Source organism: Aethalodelphis obliquidens, unplaced genomic scaffold, assembly GCF_003676395.1.
Source record: "Aethalodelphis obliquidens isolate GAN/ISIS:26980383/991018 unplaced genomic scaffold, ASM367639v1 scaffold5, whole genome shotgun sequence".
Classification (NCBI taxonomy): domain Eukaryota; kingdom Metazoa; phylum Chordata; class Mammalia; order Artiodactyla; family Delphinidae; genus Aethalodelphis; species Aethalodelphis obliquidens.
In genome coordinates, this window is record NW_020837949.1 from 46,773,407 (window position 1) to 46,793,968 (window position 20,562).

Sequence of the window (20,562 nt, forward strand, 5' to 3'; positions counted from 1 at the left end):
GATTAGAAATAAAAATAGAAAGCAGTTAGCACAGTTCATGTACCTGGAGTGCATTGAATAATTGGTAGCTTTTACTGGTATCGTTCTCATGAGGATGTCCTGGATCATGGGGATGGTCTTTCTGTTTCAAAGCTGGTATTAACATTTTGGGACATGTCTACTTTGTACTTCCTACCCCCATGCCAATTTTCCTTCTGGTTGGAGTGAGATTTCAAGGTAAGCTCCCTACTATAGTGTCAGATAGTATTATTTCCTCCTCTTCCTGATTCTTTTTATTCTCTACCTGCCACGTAACTCGAGTTTGTTTCCCTTTCCTGTGAGCCCAAGGATATGGTGGCAGAGATAGGGATGACTAATTCAACTAGCAAGATTAGACACCACTGTCTGATGCCGGAGGGGTGGCCTGTGGAAAGGAGATAGGCATGTAAGTCTCAGTGATGCTTCAGCAAAAGGTTGCCCATCACCTTGTGTCATGTACTAGTCCTTTCTGGGAAAAGAGTGCTTCAAATATCAATTTTAGAAATGAAAATGATGTCCAAAGGAAAATGAATACTGGATCCTTTGAAATAAAGGTTTTCTTTTACCATTTGTTTGCATGGAAATCCTTTAACAAAAATAGCTAGACTTGGGATTTGGGTTGGTATTTAATTCAGGGTTGCACAATAGCCCTTCATTACAGGATTCAAATGCTTTGGATATACCTGAATAATCTTGTGAGGTGACTGAGTCTTATTTGAATAGAGGGATCACTTTCTTTTCCCTTTCTTTAATTACAGATTTCATGGAAACGTCTGTTACTAGTTGGCCTGTTTTTTGTTTGTTTGTCCAGGGGAATGTTTTTCATATGTTGGGAGCTATTAAAGCCAGTTAAATATGTGAGGGAACTCCAAATAATTGTTTTAATTGCAGCTATGACATTTATTACATGAACGATGTTTATCCTTTGTTTGGAATAATCTATAATGTAAAATGGAGACATGGGAAGGAGAGAAGAGGAAAACATAGGGCTGCTTGACACGTTTGCTGTTTGTTTCTTTGTCCTCATTCTGGAGTTTTTGTTTCTGATTCTTTTTTTTCCGTGGTAGAACACACACTTTCCAGTGGCTTTTTCAGGTTTCTTTTCTCTAAGCCTTGCCTATCTGGGCGTGTTACTGGTTGCTTCTACACACGGATGACAACTTGCCAGATTTTCCCCTTTTGTCTCTTCTGATCATTTCCATTAGATTGGGGTGTGAGTTGATGGAACGTAGTTTCCAGCTCATTTTTCAAATAAGGAACGTGAGACTCACATGAGCAGGTAAATGTTGAACATCTAGTTCCCTGGGGTAGGGTGGGCAGGGGAAGCCCTGACTTGTGGTGTCTCTGATTTCTGTGGCGTAAATACTCCCACTGTGGCTGATTTCAAGCTACGAGATGTTACTGAACAGCAAGTTGGAAAGGAATGCACAGTAGCAAACCATTATATAATCTGTCCATTAGACAAATATGAGAAATATAACTCCAGAGCATAGATGATGGTAAAATGTAGTAAAATAGTTAAGAAGTGATGAGTTTTGAATATTTATTACTTATGTTTTTAATATAACTTATTTAATGGTAAGCTTTTATAGTTTAATTTTAAACAATGGCTGTGTTGAACAGCTGGCTCTCACAGTTCCTGGAAATCTAACCATTGGTTTTAACACATTGACCGGGACCCAGAAAAGTCAGTGTCCTGCCCAAGGTTCAGTGAATGAATCGTGTTAGAACCTGAATTAGTACAAATCATTTCTAAAACCCAAATTTCTCTAGAAAGACTTACTTATTAATGTTTCTGTATATTCATTTGTTTATTTTTTTATTGCATGCTCTAATGATCTAATGAAAGGGGTTTAGGACTATAACAGACTGTTACTATCTACTGAGACAATAAGAGTCAAAATATTTGAATATATATAATCATAACCAAAGATGGGAGAGTGGAAAGCAGATTAGATTTAGAGCCATAAGTGAGTCCTGGCTTTGAGTCTTGGTCCTACTGCTCACCAGTGGTGTAATCTTACTTATAAGTTACTTGCTTACTTCTCTAGTTGTTCAGTTGTCTAGTCTGTGAGATGAAGGAATTGAACCATACGAGCATGTACTATCGCCCATATGTCTAACATACCATGATTCACTATTTAGACCCACCAATTCAACACATATTTGCTTAGTACCAATTATATGCACATTCGTTATGGACTCCACTCCAGGCAGAACTAAATATAAATATAATAAGAGTAATTATTATTAGAACAACATCTCACATTAGTGTAGAGCCTTCTAATTCACCAAAGACAGACTTTACTTTGAGTCTCTGAGGTTCTATGGTTTTAGGAGATCAGGACACATCTTCACAGAATGTTAGAGCAGAACTTATTCTAAAAGAACAGACAGAACTCTTACTCCTAGGAAACGCGAGAGGTCATAACCAGGTAGTAATAAGGAATAAGGAACAAGCCATGCCTACCAGTTGCTTCACTGTGTGATAAAAAAGCAAAACCGAAAATAATTTTCTTCTAATTATAAGGTTAATTATTGTAGAAAATTTAGAAATTCTTAAGTGTATTAAATAAGGAGAAAATACCATACATCTATTTTAGTAGTCTGCTTTTCTTTACCTAATATTTTAGTATATTTTCCAAAACATTCTTCAGTAGTCATATTAATTGCTGTATATAATTCCATCTTTTTGATGTACAGTAACTTACTTACCTTAAATTGTTTACATTGTTGACAGTTTTTATTATTCTAAATAACACTGTGATAAATAGCTTTGTTTATATCAAAAAAAATTTACATTAGACACATGATTTCCAATTGTAATATTTAAGGCTTAGTAAGACAGTTTTAGTGAATCACATGGTTTTGACCTTTAGCTTATTTGAGTCTGCCAATATTGTTTTGTATCTGCCTAGATTTTATTAGGTTTCTGAACATTTATTAAGAGGAACAGTTTGCCTGAATCCTTCAGTAGGATGTATTTGAACTGGAAATAGCACGCATGTTTTCATATCACTTCAAGTAGACACGTGATACAGTATAGGGTTAATAATTTTTTTTTTCACTCTCTGTGGGCAATAACTTCCAGTACAGGGTTTATTAGTTTAGAAAGTACTCAATAAATATTCAATAAATAAAAAGATTCTGGCTAATTTAGGATAGGCAAAAACATTTGTAAAAGATGTTTAAAAAAAAAGAAACACTTCTCCGTTCATGATATGGCTTTCGTTTTCATTAGGAGAGATGACAGCTAAGCACAGTTCAGGAATTCTGACCATTAAATGAAACAGTGAAATGAAGTATGTTGTTGCTTTAATTCACCTACATGGGAAACCATGACTCTAATAGTTATTTGATTAAATGTCAATGGGAGCTCCTAAATTGACCCAACTCTTACTTTTATGTGTTAGATTTATGTCAGTTAAAACGAGACTGGTTTTACCTTTCTGTGTTTAACATCTTTGAGTCAACATCTGCTTACAGAAGAAGTGCTGTAACTACCCTGGTTATTTTAATATTAATGACTTCCATTAATGGGGGCTGGATGTTTGCAGCAGAAAGATTGAGAAATTAGGTGGTATGATTAGTTTCTTGTTTCTGCCCACGGGAAAAAACCTCTTAATGGAAGAGCTTCTTCCAATATGTTTCTAATACCACAGATTTTTTTTTTCCCTGCGAACCTGTTAGTAAGATTGTTGATTCAAGCATTCCTTGAAAGTAGCTGTTAGTAAAACGTTAGCGTAACAAGTTCTCATAATTTAAAAAAATGTATTATCAGTGCCATAGTGATCATTAAATTACCCTTGGGCTTCTTGGGAACCTAAATTTAGTTTCTAAATTCATTTTGTTCCTTATTATAGTAAATAATAGAGAAAAGCATTTTTTAGCTACATACTCTATTTGGTTGGGCTTGTTTACATTAAGTCTGGGGGGTTCTATTAAGTTAACCATGAAAGACTTGACAAGGATTATGTATTCAATCAAATTATAAACTTTTATTTTATTGGGGAAATGTGGCTGAAAAGCTTTTAAAATTTTCTACAAGCAATATTTTCCTATTATGCCAAGTTGGGTTGTGATAAGCATGTGATTAATAGATTTCTACACATTTTGAGTTTTTAAGGTATTTTAGTGGCTTTGTATTTTAAAGCACTAAACAGTCAAAAGCGGACATTATATTTGCAGAAATTGTATATTTCTTTTTGCATCCAGAAATCTGAGTGAGCATTTAACTAGCAGCAGTGCAGAGTAATGTAATAGCACTGATGTAGGCATTATAATACTTAGCGGAGTCAGGATTAAGGGGAAGCAAGTGAGGTGCCTGCCTTGGATATAAAATTTAAGAGTGCCAAAAAACTCAGTAATCAAGATAAATAGTATTTAATGCAATACTTGAAAAAATCAAAAATAGTACCAAAAAACCCCACGATAGACAAAGTCTCAAAATTTAAAAAAAGACGAGTTCCACCCTGCATCTGCACCAGACTCACCTTACCCGGGTCCCGGCCCTGATTGCATACTAGTTCCTATTTCTCTACTTTGATGTCCATGGATAAGGCACTCCTTTGAGTCAAGTTTTCTTTGTCTAAGATTGATGATAATAATCCTTGCTTTCCTGCTTGATTTATTAGGATGTTCACATCAGCTAAAAATACATGGGAAAGCCCATTGTAAATACAATTTATGTATTTACAAGTTTAGAGAAATCACCGTAAAATTTTACGCCATTATTATTATCAGCTCAGATGAATACTCTAAGCAAACATCAGAGTGGAAGATCCTTGGAAAACTTTGTGTTAATAAAGTGTGAAGTCTAACTCTTGAGTTCATTTGTCAGCTAGCTATAGGGGCAGGGGCCTGAAAATTGTTGTAGGACCCTCCCTGTCTCTTTCTTTTTTGTTCTTGGATGCAAAGTTTAGTGATTTGTAAGAGATAGAAACGTGACCAGAAATCACATGCAAAATGCCCAGGGACAGCTCAGGTCTCACCTTTTCTCAAGCTGTGCCTCCCACCAATGATGCTTCCCCATTTCTTCTGCCTAGCTGAGTTCCACCCACCTTTTATTCACCTCCGACCTTGGTAAGGCCTTCCTAGGTTCTCTTGGCCTAAAATGTGTTCTCAGTCCTCTGCCTGTAGCAGATGACTGTCTCTCCCACTCATTTCATGATCTATTTACAGAGTCCCTGTTGTCTTGATGCTTCATGTAATCCTTCATCAAATTTACTTTCCAGACCACAGTTTTAGAAATATAAACCGTTTCTTTAGTTGCATTGTAAATCCCTTGAATAGCCTTCCATTAGGCTGTTAATTTCAGGGTGAGCAAGGATTGGGTCTTTCTTTTTTAGATTGTATCTAAGGTACTTAGCAAAGAGCTTTATATGTATTTTTCTTCGAGTAACTAAATGAATGTCTTGCGTGTAAAGGGGATTGGTAAATTTTTACTCTGTATTTATTTGTGGAATGTTATTGTTTCCATCCTAGGTCTAGACAGAACGGTTGGTGCCATGTGGAAGGCGCTTGCTTTGCTGGCCCTGTTGGTGCTCAGCCCTGGTGGTGATGGGCTGTTTTGCTCCTTATACAGAAACGCCCATGTTTCCACACCACGTAAAGGAGATCCAGGACAGCCATTATTTCTAACTCCTTATATTGAAGCTGGGAAGTTTGCAGAAGGTAAGTTTAAATCAGAAACTTACCTTCTGGTATAGTTTCAACAGTTGGTTTTTTTTTTTAGCAGTTGTCTCACAGGATCCAAAATACATTCTAGTATTTTACTCAATTGTTTTATTTCAAATATTAATGATTTGGTGTCATATAGTATCAGAGTTTAGAGCTAAAATGAAAGTTCATCAGGGTCAGATTAACCAGTGGTTGAGTCCCTGCATATCTATTTATAAAACTAATATAGGGCCTGTCTACAATTGGTTACTACATGTCAGTTACTGCTTCCATGCATTTGATATAAAAATCATTTTAGCATCGCAGCAAGCCAGGAAGTGCATCTGTTTTACACACAAGAAAACTAAAGCAGAAGGAGATGAAGTTACTTGCCAGAGTCATACAGACACCAGCTGGTAGATGCAGGATTCACACCCCGATAGCTTCATTCCAAAGCCTAAGCTCACAGCCACTGTGCTGGGCCCCTTTGCCTGGTAAGTTGACTTAACATCCTAGGACTCAGTTTCCTCATTAATAAGATGGAGAAAAAACAACCCACCCAAGTCTCAGGGATGTTAAAAGAATCATATGAGGAAATGCATGTGAAAACTCTTTATAACCTGTAAATTGCTCTCTAAATATTAGTGTTTGCTGATGGCTTTTATTTAGAGTTTGTGGGTTTTTCTATTATTAATACAAAAAAAGTGTCTTCTGATGTCATCAGAGACTAAAAATTATGACGTGCCTCTGCCCTTAATGCTTCTTCATGCTTAGGTAAATCACTGTGTAGGATCAATTATGTAATCTTTCTGGACCTCAGGACACTCCTGAACTATAAACCGGTATATAGGCAGAGCTGTTTGTAAAAGGGAGCAGAGAAATGGGGTGGTGGCTGGAGGGAGTTATGGAGTCAGGAAGGGTCAGGAAGAGAGTTACGGAGGGTAGGAGGTAATGATGGAAATAGTCCAGTAGAGAGGGGAAAGTAGATTGGGGTGGGACGTCTGTTGTGGAACATTTTCTTGAAGGAGATGAGAATCCATGGATGGAGATCTTGGTCTTTGCTTCGGAGTTTATCCCTAGTCACAGGTGGGAAGGCAGAGTTAATGCTTGTGAGGCTGATAAGTTGGTAGATTTCATGGGAATGTGGAGCTGAAACTGGAAATTTTAGGGAAATGACCATTTTAAAGATCTAAAATAAATGTACTTACTCTGTATGGAAGTTTAAAATAAAGCAACTTTTCTTTAGTTCTCATAGTCAATAGGCTGTCATCATTTTTGTCTTCCGTTTCATTTAAAACCAAAATATTCTCCCCCTTTTTTTTTTTTTTTTTTTTGGTACGCGGGCCGCGTGCCTCCCACTGTTGTGGCCTCTCCCGTTGTGGAGCACAGGCTCCGGACGCGCAAGCTTAGCGGCCATGGCTCACGGGCCCAGCCGCTCCGCGGCATGTGGGATCTTCCCGGACCGGGGCACGAACCCGTGTCCCCTGCATCGGCAGGCGGACTCTCAACCACTGCGCCACCAGGGAAGCCCTATTCTCTCCTCTTAAGGGTGCATTGGAGTCCTGCTCATATATCTTTGTCTGAAATATACATTGGCTCCATGTTTCACCATCTCTTTTCTAAGAAAAGATGAAAAACTTTGATAATATAGTCAGTGATAATGTAGTGAGGCTGTGTAGTCTTTTTTTTTTTAAGACTCATTTTTGCTTGATGTAGAAAAGTCATGAAAAGATGGCAGCCCAATGGCATAGGCTGATATCACTAGGCATAATTGAAGAGGCAAAATATCATTAACCGAAATCCACCAAACTGGATCATATGCCTTCCTTTTGGCTTCCATGGATACTGATGACTTAGATTATGTTTATTCACAGTAAATCAAAGCAAATCATTTCGTTTGGAGCTGAAAAGGAGTTAAATACTCATAACCAAACCCTGCCAATTCACAGATGAGGAATTTGAGACTCAAATATTTTACATGACTTGCCCAAGGGGACATAGGTAATAGTAGAGATGAGTCTAAACCCAAATTTTCTGACTTGCGCTCTGTAATTCGCCTGCTATAATTTATTTTCCTTTGTTTAAGAAGCTTGTCCTCTTTTGGAGTGACCAGATGCACACACGTGAAACAATTAAGGAATCAGGCAATGCATACTAAAGTTCTAAAGTATTACATTTGAGGAAGGCGTGCTGGAAATTTTTAGAAGGAAGCTATCCCTGTTGGTTGGCATAATCCAGATAGAAAGTAGTAGCAGTAGTAGTAGTAGTAGTAAGAATAATATCAATAAATAGCTAACATTTAGTAGTAATTGTATCCCGAGTATCTGGCACAGCGGCTGTATGTAATAGGCACTCAATAAATATTTGTAGAATTTAAATTTGAGACCTATGTTTCAGACGTTATGCTTTATACAAATTAGCTCTTTTAATCCTTATAGCAACTCTAATGAAAAATGAATACTTACTGTTCCCATTTTACGAATGAGAAAACTAAAGCCCAGAGAAATTAGGTGTCTTGCCCAGGACCATTTAAAGGTAGTAAGTGGCAGATCTGGAATTAAAACCTATTTCTGCTGACTCCAGAGCCTGAGGTATGAACCGCTGTACTATGTGACCAGACTTGAGGGTGTAGGGTAAGATTTGGGCAAATAAGAAAGGGCCTGTGCATACTGAGTAAGACAGCTTAAACAGAGCATTAAGGCAACGTGGCCATGGTGTCTCTGAATCGTACATCTGGTAGAACAAGTGCAAAGAATACAGAGAAATCTGCCTGAGAGATTGTCCACATCCCTCCCATTCCTGGATTTCTCGCCTACAAGCATTTCACGGTCATGGGTGTCAGCAGTAGTAAAGAAAGATTCTGAGGGAGATAGTTTTATCTTCTGTCCTTTTTTGTGCTAAGCCTGATAGATCACCATCTGATGAGTGACAACATTTAAAATATTAAATCTGGTGTAATGTCACTTTCTAAAGTTCTGTCAAAATCTTTGAACAGAATTTTAAATGACTAATCCAAAATCAGGTACATCTGGGTATTCAACTGCAGTCCTGACAACACAATTAAGGATAATTGTATTCATCCGCTTTACTGAAAGTTCAGGAAGCTCTGGACAGATGGTCAGCTCACTCCACTGAATCCCTTTTGTTTATCAAGTCTGTCAGAATCTTAGGAACATGAGTCTTAATATCGTAATGGAACATTTTTGAGATAAACAGTAATTGACAAAAAGACAAGGGAAATTTTAATTTTTTAAAAAATCTCCAACATAAACTAACTGGCTTAGTTTTATGTAACTGTAATTGCATGTTTGCTTTCTCTGCAGCTAGAATAAATCCTCACTCTCTGAAACAAAATGAATGTAGGAGGCCAGTTTTAGCATGTTTCCAGACACTGCCTTTTCACCAACTTTAAAGAATATTTTGCTATTAGGTCTTAATTTATTATTACTTATGGCCTGGTAGTGTCCTGTCCATCCTGATGATGATGCAAGTCTTTGCAAATATGAAGTACCTGATTAACTGGTTCAAGCCCTTCTTTGGTCATACTCTAATCTTTTTGAAAGCGTTTCTATCACAAGCACAGTAAATAACAAGTAGGAAGTGAAGTCGCTTCAAAGAAAACCTTTTTCCTTTTTTCAACTGTTTTCAACATTTGTATTATGAGTCACGGTTCCAGGAAGAAAGAAACTCCTCCATCTTGGGAGTTTATTTTCCACATTCCATTAATAGATTCTAGAAGGATGAACGGGGACATTTGAAAATGCAAAAAATCAATTTAGTTGAAAAAGCTTTTATTTTACTGGGGTTTAGTTAAAGGAAATTTAAAACAGGATGAAACACTTTTTTGTGGGGCAGAGAAAAGTCTTTCTAAATTTCTTGAGATCTTAATAAGGCCTGCCTGCCTTAGGAGGTTTTTGTAGAAGTAAGCTAATCCTAGTGCATTGCCAGTGTGTCATGTTTTAGTTCATTCATTCACATTTATTCATTAAAAAATGTGTATCGAATGTCTTAAGTGTATAAACCAGCATACTGTGTCCCTGGGGGTACAAAGATAAACAAGACAAATTCCCTGCTTCCCAACAGCCCCTGATCCAGGAGGGAAGGTAGAAAGTAAACCCCAGTCAGTACAAGGCAGCAGAGAAACAGCTTTACAATGCTCAGAAAGGAAGGACTGGGTAAGCATCTGAGTCATTTTCAGAGCAGGCCAGCGGACCTTGTGTTGTGCTGGTCTCAGAGAGATAGATAGATTCAATCACCCCATCTCCCACAGTCCATTCCCTCCAGCTCCTTTCTGTTATATGTTTTCTCTTTTTCTCATTCTACTTTGACCTTTCTCATTTTTCTCTTTTCTCAAGTGCTCACTTAGCCCTCTGGGATTCACATCTCACTCATTCCCAATGCTTCAGCCTTTGGTTCTCTGCCCTCCTTGTTGCGGGGGATCTCTGTTGGATTTTGAGAAGATTAATAGTTTTGTGAAAAATATTTCAAAAGTGTTTTAGGTACAAACTACCAGCTACAAAAGACATAAGTTCCAGGGATGTAATGCACAGCATGGTAACTGTAGTTAATAATACTGTCTTGCTATTTGAAAGTTGCTAAGAGAGTAGAGCTTAAAAGTCCTCATCACAAGAAAAAAATTTGTAGCTGTGTGTGATGAGAGATGTTAACTAGATTTATTATGGTGATCATTTCACAACATATACAAATATTCAGTCATGTTATATATATCTGAAACTAATGTCATGTTGTATGTCAATTACACCTCAATAAAAAAAAAAAAAAAGGCCAAAAGAAGTGTTTTAAAGGCTGCCCAGCCCTGGAGGTGATCTTTCTGTGATCTTTCTTAAAATCTTTCTTTGTTCTTTGCCTTTTTTTTTTTGGTGGGGAGGGATAGATCTCATTGGGAAGAGAATGGCGAAGAGGTAAAGAGGTTGGAATAAACAATCTTTCCTGGGGGAACTGGACTGAGCCCCAAAAAGGCAAAGTCTTCTAGGCTATTCTTGGGGTGGCCCACAGCCTAATGAGAATCATCCCTCTCTTTGCCTAAGCCCTTATTTTATGTCCATCTCTGTGCTCAAGGGTCATATGCATGTTTTCATTTGATCCTCACACAAAGCCCAGGGTGGGCAAATCAGCATCCACATTGACGCCATGGCTTCCTGCATCCTATCTGTGCTGTCACTGAACGCGGAGTTGGGAAGAGATGTCAATTAGCACTCCAGGGCCCATGGGCTCTGGTACCCCACTGAAGACATCTTTAGTTGGTGGCACATGAGTAGGATCGAGCTTCCTTACCTACTGTCTACTAAACAGTCTCCAACTTAATAAGTCTCAGACTTAAGTAGCTTTTCTTGAACAATTTTGTTTTTATTGGGGACACTTGCTTTGTTCCCCCTAAAGGACTCTTCTTCACCCAGACTTCCCCACCACACCCTGCTTCCTACCTGTTTACTGTTCCTTCTCCACTCCTTTCCTAATCACTGCTTCCCCCTCCATTCCCTGCTTCTCATACCTTTTGACTAACTCTCTAGCTGAGATGCAGTGTAGCAGGGTAGGGGCAGGGGCTAACTCCGCAGCCCGACTTCTGGGTTTAAATCCTAGCTCTCCATTGCTAGCTGTGTGACCTCGGGCAAGTTACTTAACCTCTCTGTGCTTCAGCTTTCTCATCTGTAAAATGGAGATAATAATTATACCTACCACGTAATGTAAAGCCCTTGGTATAGTGGCCTTGTAGGTGTTCCCAGTTCTATTGATAGTAGTATTGTTTACTCCTGGGCGCTTCACCTCTCTGAGCATTCCCTCTTTCCTCCTCCCTGTCCCTGTCCTTTTGCTGCCCTTAGAAAACCAGGACCTCTGCCCTCTACAGCTGCCCCTTGTCCTATTTGGCTCCTTCTGAGTAGCCACGTGATCACCCATAGTCTCACTGCCTGCCTCTCCCCACCCTCCCCAGCCGGCCCCAGTCATTCTTACTCCCCACATGCCTGGTCCATTTCCCTTAGTGGAAGTAGCAGGCCCTTTGCTTTCACCACAAGAAGAGTGTGGAGAACACAGACCTCCTCCAGGCTTGAGAGCTCCTTAGCTGTTATTTCTCTTTCACTCCCCCCCACCCCCGCCCCACCTTTTGGGGTTAGGTGACTTTATCCTGCCTTGGCCTTCCAGGTGGCCCCATGTGAACACCTTGGTTTACTCTTTAGAGTGGAGCTAAGGATAGGTGATTTTCTTTTCTTCTTAAAAAAATTCTTATTATAGTTCATAAGGTATGAACCAAAAAAAAAAGGTTTAAAATGTCACTTGCCCTTGGCTAAATGGTGAATTTTGAATATGTGGAACTGGCCAGGGCAGGCTGGAAGTTGCTACCAGTAAACACCTTTATACCAATCCCCTTGTAGCCTTTCTGATCACTTCATTCCAGACCTGGCCCCTGGGAGAAGTCTGGCCAAGATGGAATGGCTCACCCCGTATTTATTATTTGTCTAATCCTCGGGTAAATATTTCCCCCCCCCCCAGGAAGACGGTTGAGCTCGGTGACTCCTTTCCCAGGATGGAATTTGACGAGTTATTCCGGCTACATCACTGTGAATAAGACTTACAACAGCAACCTTTTCTTCTGGTTCTTTCCAGCTCAGGTAGGCCTGCAACAGCGCCCTCACAGGACACTGATGCTCAAGAGCTGACTCTGTTGCTTCAGGTAGAAACATTGGTCTTCAACCAACCTAAGGGTGCTTTTCTTTTCTTTTAAATCTTTTCGATTTTTTTTCTAAAAATAAGTGCAGTGACTCTGCGTGGTGTTCCTGTTTATGTGCAGGAAACAAACGTTAGTGGGGGAGGTCCGGCTTTTAAATTCCTTGCAGCCTTGTTCAGAATATTAATGCTGCCACCTTCTTCCTGCCACAGTCTTCTTCCTATCTTTTTGTTGTTTTGTTCTAAAAATACTTGAGGGCAGGGTTGGGCCTTGGGGAGCCAAGGAAGGACAAGGAGTGGGGAGATTCCTGAAGTTCACAGGTGATGCATGTCTAAGCCTGTTTAAATTTAGTCAATTGTAGTCTTATTTGGCTGCTCTGTCTATGGATTTTGCTGTGCCAATTATCATTCTTACACTCACTCCTTCATGCATCCAATACCCATTTACTGAGTAGTGCTCTGTGGGGATACAGAGGAGAGAGAATTGAACTCACTCTGTGGGCCTTTAGGGGAGGGGTGGGGAGGACCAGTGACCCAGGATGGCTTCCTGGATGAGGGGGCTATTTACCTTCTCACATCCATACAGACACAGGTTCGTATATGCTTGTACTTTAGCAATTCTGTTTAGCTCACGTCAAGGTCACACAATTCCTCAGCAGGAACAAACTGCTTTAGGCTTATGGATACTATTGGGGTTATTGTAAGAGGTAGTGAGATGCATAAACAAATTTTATCCCAACACAGGGTAGTTTTCTATTTTTATTTTCCAAATTGAATTTGCGTTAGAAGCCAGAGAAAACAAAAAATGTTTACCCTCCTATGGAGGGTAGTATTTATATTTGCATGTGATTTGCATATAACAGCATTGCATATATAATGACTGGGTAAATTGCTTGAACTAAATTGCTTCTCTTGGTACTGTTGGATCATATTTTCTTGATTTTTCATTTCTACTTTCTCAACCATAGCCTCTGACAGTTCACCAGGTAGTTGTGGGTGGAAGGAGGCATATAAGAAATGGGGAGGAATTCTAGATACTTTATAGTTGGAGCTCATAGCCATTTTCAGGCTGTCACCCACTCTGGGAAGGCTTCTCCTGGACCCCTTACATATTTCTTCCTCATTGTTACTGTTGAGTGAGGCAAGTAAGGTGCCTAGAGCACAAAATTTAAGGAGAGACTCACTCTCAGGGTTGTACAAGTGCAAGGCTGGTACCTGAGTGACCTCTAGACTCTCCTGCTGGTACCTCCCATTGGGGGAACCCAGCTGGAAAACAAAGGGCAAGGGAGTCTGGTCCATAGAGATCTGCCTACCAGGGCACAGAGCAGAGTAGAGACTGGATCTTCAGAAGCAACCAAGTAAATATCCCAATATCCAGCACAGCTATCTTGAGGAGATAAATTAAGCCTAGAAAGATGACCTGTTTCTAACAGGTGGAAATTTTCTTCATGTTCTTGGAAGTCCCTTAAACTCCATGCCTTTCAGAAACCATACTGTATGGTTTGTGATATCACATCTATCCATATCATTGAATACAGGCATTTATCATGAATACAGGCATTTATCATGAATAGGAGTTATATTAGTTTTCTATTGCTATTGTACAAATTTGCACAAATTTAGTGGCTTAAACAACACAGATTTTTTATTTCACAGTTCTGGAGGTTAGAAGTCCAACACCGGTCTCACTGGCCTAAAATCAAGGTGTCAGCCAGGCTGTGGTCCTTCTGGAGGCTCCAGGGGAGAATGCATGTCCTTGCCTTTTGCAGTTTCTTGAGGCTGCTGGCATTCCTTGGCTAATGGCTCCTTTTTCTATCTCCAAAGCCAGCATCAGTGAGTTGAATCCTTCTTACATTGCATCACTCTGGCTGACTCCATACTCATATAACCTTCCGTGCCTCTTGTCTTTTGCCTCCCTCTTCATTTAAGGACCCTTGGGATTACTTTGGGCCCACTTGGATAATCCAGGATACTCTCCCTGTTTTAATGTCAGTTGACTAGCAACCTTAATTCCATCTGCAACCTTAATTCCCCTTTACCGCGTAGCTTAACGTATTCACACATTCTGGGGTTTTGGATGTGACATCTTTGGAGGCCATTATTCTGTGCAAAATGGACACTTGAAAATTTTACCTGGATTAGTGATTTGCAGTATGTTCTCTCTCAGTGATCCTCACATTTTATTGTACTTAGGAATGATTTTCACGTTCCCCCAGAGATTCTGACTTGTAAACTGGGAGAGGCCAGCAAGTTGTAGAATTAACAGGTAGACCACACTTGAGAAACCATCACTCTAGCCTATAGGCTACCACCCTGGATTCAGTGCTCCTGGCCCCAAAGTGGCCCACAGTTCTTTAATTGGAGACACCTAGAGCAGGCAAACCCCAATAGAGGTGGTACGTTGTCCCACTCATCCGCCTAGGATGAGGGCTAGAATGGAGGACTGAGGTGGCAAGTGGGGTCAGCACTCTTAATCCTGCTTCCTATTCCTCTAAGTCCTACCGGGGCTTCACCTCCACTGCACCCTCTGCCTCTCCCACCTCCACCCCAGCCCTGCCAAACCTGATTCCTTACTCTCTCTTCTGCTTCGGTGGCTGGTTATGATACCAGTAAGTTCCCCATTGACTTCTACATGGTGACTTTTTTTAGTAATGATCCAGATTTGTGAAAACAGCAATTAATGTTGAGGGAAGTGATCAAATGAAAACCAAACAAAGACCCAGTCTTTTCCCTTTTAGGTTGCCTCTGAGAGGTGAACAGCTTTATCTAGGATATTGGTGATTCTCTGGGACTATAAAGCTAGTCAGGGAAGTGGGCTTAGGGTCTGCTGTACCCACTCCTGGTTTCCAGACTGAAACCCCCTGCAGTAAACAATAACTGTGCTATTGGGGCCCCCCTTTTAATTAAATGAAGACCTACCTATGCACCCCCTGACCAGATTATGTTCTTCTGGGCCCAGAATTATAGCCCTAAATACGTTCTAAGATGATCCCAGAAGACATAAAAACCACACCACCACAGCAGGAAAGAAGATGCTTAAGCACATAGTATTCTGTTGGAAGTGATAGACTGAGCTTCAGGAAGAGGCAGAGATGAAAAGATGGTACCATTGACAGCTGTCACCACAGACGGTACTAGGTGTCACCACATGGCAGCTGGGATAGATTTTTCCAAGACCTCCTTACAGGGGAGCCCACACGCACAGTTAGGTCTCCAAGGCCTCAAGGCAACCATTCCTGCGGAGCCAGTCAGGCTGTAAATTATGGACCAGGCAAGTTTCGGTGAAGGAGATAAAGCATGCGAGAAGGAGAAGCAGTGGTCACCGAGATGGGAGAGAGTTCCTTTCATTTGGCAGAAATACTAGTTCGTTGCCTGTCACAGGGAAGCAGCTGATATGATCATCAGGAGAGAAGTGACCCCTTAAAAAAACTGAAGGTAGAGAAAATGAAAAACCCAGGAAGGATGCCACACTTGTCATATCCTCTGAGTATTTTTTTGGACTGCTGTTTCTGAAATTAATTTTCTTTTCCTGTTATTTCTGTGAGGCTCCCCTGTTATTATATACAAATCAGTGCATAATGGGTTCCAGAACTTGAAATCAGTCTGCAGTTAGGGATGCAATCTACAAGAGAAATGAATAGGCATTTTGCGTGGAATAAAAAATACAATGAAGGGCTTCCCTGGTGGCTCAGTGGTTAAGAATCCCCCTGTCAATGCAGGGGACACCGGTTCAATCCCCGGTCCAGGAAGATCCCACATGCCACGGAGCAACTAAGCCCATGCACCACAACTACTGAGCCTGTGCTCTAGAACCCACGAGCCACAACAACTGAAGCCCGCATGCCTAGAGCCCATGCTCTGCAACAAGAGAACTCACCGCAATGAGAAGCCCACGCACCACAATGAAGAGTAGCCCCTGCTCGCCACAACTAGAGAAAGCCTGTGTGCAGCAACAAAGACCTAACTCAGCCAAAAATAAATAAATAAATTTATAAAAAAAAAAGTACAATGAAGCCAATAAAAATGTTAGCAATTAAAATAGCTGTTCTTAACTGAACGTTGACTATGTGCTAATAAAGCACTGTGCATTTTCTTCTTAAGACCGTACTAAAGCCACATGAGGAGGGAATTACTGTCCTCATTTTACAGATGAAGAGGATTACAGAGATTAGATAATTAGCCCCAAGTTACTCAACTAGAAATGGGCAGAATTAGAATTTAAAATGAGGTCTCTGGTGGAGAAATCTTTGCTCTTGATCATCCCATGTTGATCCTGAGAAAACTAGTCATGAAAGGCAATAGATAACAGCTGTGAAAAGTATAGCTCTTGAGTTAGTCAGGCTTGGATAAAACCTTGGCTCCACTCCTTATGCCAAATGTGACCTTCCTTGGGCACATTCTTAACTTCTCTGAGCATCGGTTTCCTTGTTTTAAAGTGAGAATCAAAATACCTTCTGAACAATGGCTTTGAGAGAAATGAGATAATATGATAAAGTCTCAGAATGGTGTCAGATACATAGTAAGTAGAGTTGCTATTAGATACATAGTAAGAGAGAAAGAAGAACAAAAAAATCCCAAAGTTAGCAGAAGGAAAGAAATCATAAAGATCAGATCAGAAATAAATGAAAAAGAAATGAAGGAAACGATAGCAAAGATCAACAAAACTAAAAGCTGCTTCTTTGAGAAGATAAACAAAATTGATAAATGAATAGCCAGACTCATCAAGAAAAAAAGAGAGAAGACTCAAATCAATAGAATTAGAAATGAAAAAGGAGAAGTAACAACTGACACTGCAGAAATAAAAAAGATCATGAGAGATTACTACAAGCAACTGTATGCCAATAAAATGGACAATCTGGAAGAAATGGACAAATTCTTAGAAATGCACAACCTGCCAAGACTGAATCAGGAAGAAATAGAAAAGATGAACAGACCAATCACAAGCACTGAAATTGAAACTGTGATTAAAAATCTTCCAATAAACAAAAGCCCAGGACCAGATGGCTTCACAGGCGAATTCTATCAAACATTTAGAGAAGAGCTAACACCTATCCTTCTCAAACTCTTCCAAAATATAGCAGAGGGAGGAACACTCCCAAACTCATTCTACAAGGCCACCATCACCTTGATACCAAAACCAGACAAGGATGTCACAAAGAAAGAAAACTACAGGCCAATATCACTGATGAACATAGATGCAAAAATCCTCAACAAAATACTAGCAAACAGAATCCAACAGCACATTAAAAGGATCATACACCATGATCAAGTGGGGTTTATTCCAGGAATGCAAGGATTCTTCAATATATGCAAATCAATCAATGTGATACACCATATTAACAAATTGAAGGAGAAAAACCATATGGTCATCTCAATAGATGCAGAGAAAGCTTTCAACAAAATTCAACACCCATTTATGATAAAAACCCTGCAGAAAGTAGGCATAGAGGGAACTTTCCTCAACATAATACAGGCCGTATATGACAAACCCACAGCCAACATCGTCCTCAATGGTGAAAAACTGAAAGCATTTCCACTAAGATCAGGAACAAGACAAGGTTGCCCACTCTCACCACTCTTATTCAACATAGTTTTGGAAGTTTTAGCCACAGCAATCAGAGAAGAAAAGGAAATAAAAGGAATCCAAATCGGAAAAGAAGAAGTAAAGCTGTCACTATTTGCAGATGACATGATACTATACATAGAGAATCCTAAAGATGCTACGAGAAAACTACTAGAGCTAATCAATGAATTTGGTAAAGTAGCAGGATACAAAATTAATGCACAGAAATCTCTGGCATTCCTATACACTAATGATGAAAAATCTGAAAGTGAAATCAAGAAAACATTCCCATTTACCACTGCAACAAAAAGAACAAAATATCTAGGAATAAACCTACCTAAGGAGATAAAAGACCTCTATGCAGAAAATTATAAGACACTGATGAAAGAAATTAAAGATGATACAAATAGATGGAGAGATATACCATGTTCTTTGATTGGAAGAATCAACATTGTGAAAATGACTCTACTACCCAAAGCAATCTACAGATTCAATGCAATCCCTATCAAACTACCACTGGCATTTTTCACAGAACTAGAGCAAAAAATTTCACAATTTGTATGGAAACACAAAAGACCCCGAATACCCAAAGCAATCTTGAGAACAAAAAACGGAGCTGGAGGAATCAGGCTCCCTGACTTCAGACTATACTACAAAGCTACAGTAATCAAGACACTATGGTACTGGCACAAAAACAGAAATATAGATCAATGGAACAGGATAGAAAGCCCAGAGATAAACCCACGCACATATGGTCACCCTATCTTTGATAAAGGAGGCAGGACTGTACAGTGGAGAAAGGACAGCCTCTTCAATATGTGGTGCTGGGAAAACTGGACAGGTACATGTAAAAGTATGAGATTAGATCACTCCCTAACACCATACACAAAAATAAGCTCAAGATGGATTAAAGACCTAAATGTAAGGCTAGAAGCTCTCAAACTCTTAGAGGAAAACATAGGCAGAACACTCTATGACATGAATCACGGCAAGATCCTTTTTGACCCACCTCCTAGAGAAATGGAAATAAAAACAAAAATAAGTAAATGGGTCCTAATGAAACTTCAAAGCTTTTGCACAGCAAAGGAAACCATAAAAAAGACCAAAAGGCAACCCTCAGAATGGGAGAAAATATTTGCAAATGAAGCAACTGACAAAGGGTTAATCTCCAAAATTTATAAGCAGCTCATGCAGGTCAATAACAAAAGAAAACAAACAACCCAATCCAAAAATGGGCAGAAGACCTAAATAGACATTTCTCCAAAGAAGATATACAGACTGCCAACAAACACATGAAAGAATGCTTAACATCATTAATCGTTAGAGAAATGCAATTCAAAACTACAATGAGATATCATCTCACACCAGTCAGAATGGCCATCATCAAAAAATCTAGAAACAATAAATGCTGGAGAGGGTGTGGAGAAAAGGGAACCCTCTTGCACTGCTGGTGGGAATGTGAATTGGCACAGCCACTATGGAGAACAGTATGGAGATTCCTTAAAAAACTACAAATAGAACTACCATATGACCTAGCAATCCCACCACTGGGCATATACCCTGAGAAAACCGTAATTCAAAAAGAGTCATGTACCAAAATGTTCATTGCAGCTCTATTTACAATAGCCAGGAGATGGAAACAACCTTAGGGTCCATCATCGGATGAATGGATAAAGAAGATGTGTCACATATATACAATGGAATATTACTGAGCCATAAAAAGAAATGAAATTGAGCTATTTGTAATGAGGTGGATGGACCTAGAGTCTGTCATACAGAGTGAAGTAAGTCAGAAAGAGAAAGATAAATACCGTATGGTAACACATATATATATGGAATTTAAGAAAAAAAATGTCATGAAGAACCTAGGGATAAGACAGGAATAAAGACACAGACCTACTAGAGAATGGACTTGAGGATATGGGGAGGGGGAAGGGTAAGCTGTGACAAAGCGAGAGAGTGGCATGGACATATATACACTATCAAACGTAAAATAGATAGCTAGTGGGAAGCAGCCGCATAGCACAGGGAGATCAGCTCTGTGCTTTGTGACCACCTAGAGGGGTGGGATAGGGAGGGTGGGATAGGGAGGGTGGGAGGGAGAGAGATGCAAGAGGGAAGAGATATGGGAACATACGTATATGTATAACTGATTCACTTTGTTATAAAGCAGAAACTAGCACACCATTGTAAAGCAATTATACTCCAATAAAGATGTAAAAAATACTAATAAAATAAAAAGATACATAGTAAGTAGAGTGGCTGTTATGTCATTATCATCATCATCATCATTATTGTTAGTTTTCCTCGTATTAGCACACTCTACAGAACAAAATCAGACACAATTGGGAACATTAAAGAAGCAAGAGATAAGGAGCAATTCCAAATTGGAAGGAGTTGGATGCCAGCCAAGAATGTGGATTAATTGTTACTGGGTAAGGAAATTACAAAGTGAAATTGGGATTTTTCATGTTCACGAATATAAAGACATATGGATTATTATTTTTTGATATTAGCATCCTTTTCATTGGAAAAAGATATCCAGCAACGCGGTCCAGGTCCACAAATCCACAGTGCGGTGCAGGGGCAGTGAGCCACTCTGATGCACATGGCCAAAGCAGAAGGCATTCTCTCTGGGAGCA

General features: G+C 39.6%; 1 protein-coding gene across 1 annotated transcript in view; it reads left to right on the forward strand.

The window, feature by feature from the left end:
• CPVL (carboxypeptidase vitellogenic like) overlaps positions 1-20,562 on the forward strand; it is a 113,291-nt gene that overhangs the window by 6,907 nt on the left and 85,822 nt on the right. The window contains exons 2-3 of the mRNA XM_027102309.1: positions 5,503-5,691; positions 12,184-12,302. Coding sequence (XP_026958110.1) covers positions 5,526-5,691; positions 12,184-12,302 — 285 coding nt within the window. The 5' untranslated portion in view covers positions 5,503-5,525. The remainder of the gene's footprint in view (positions 1-5,502; positions 5,692-12,183; positions 12,303-20,562) is intronic.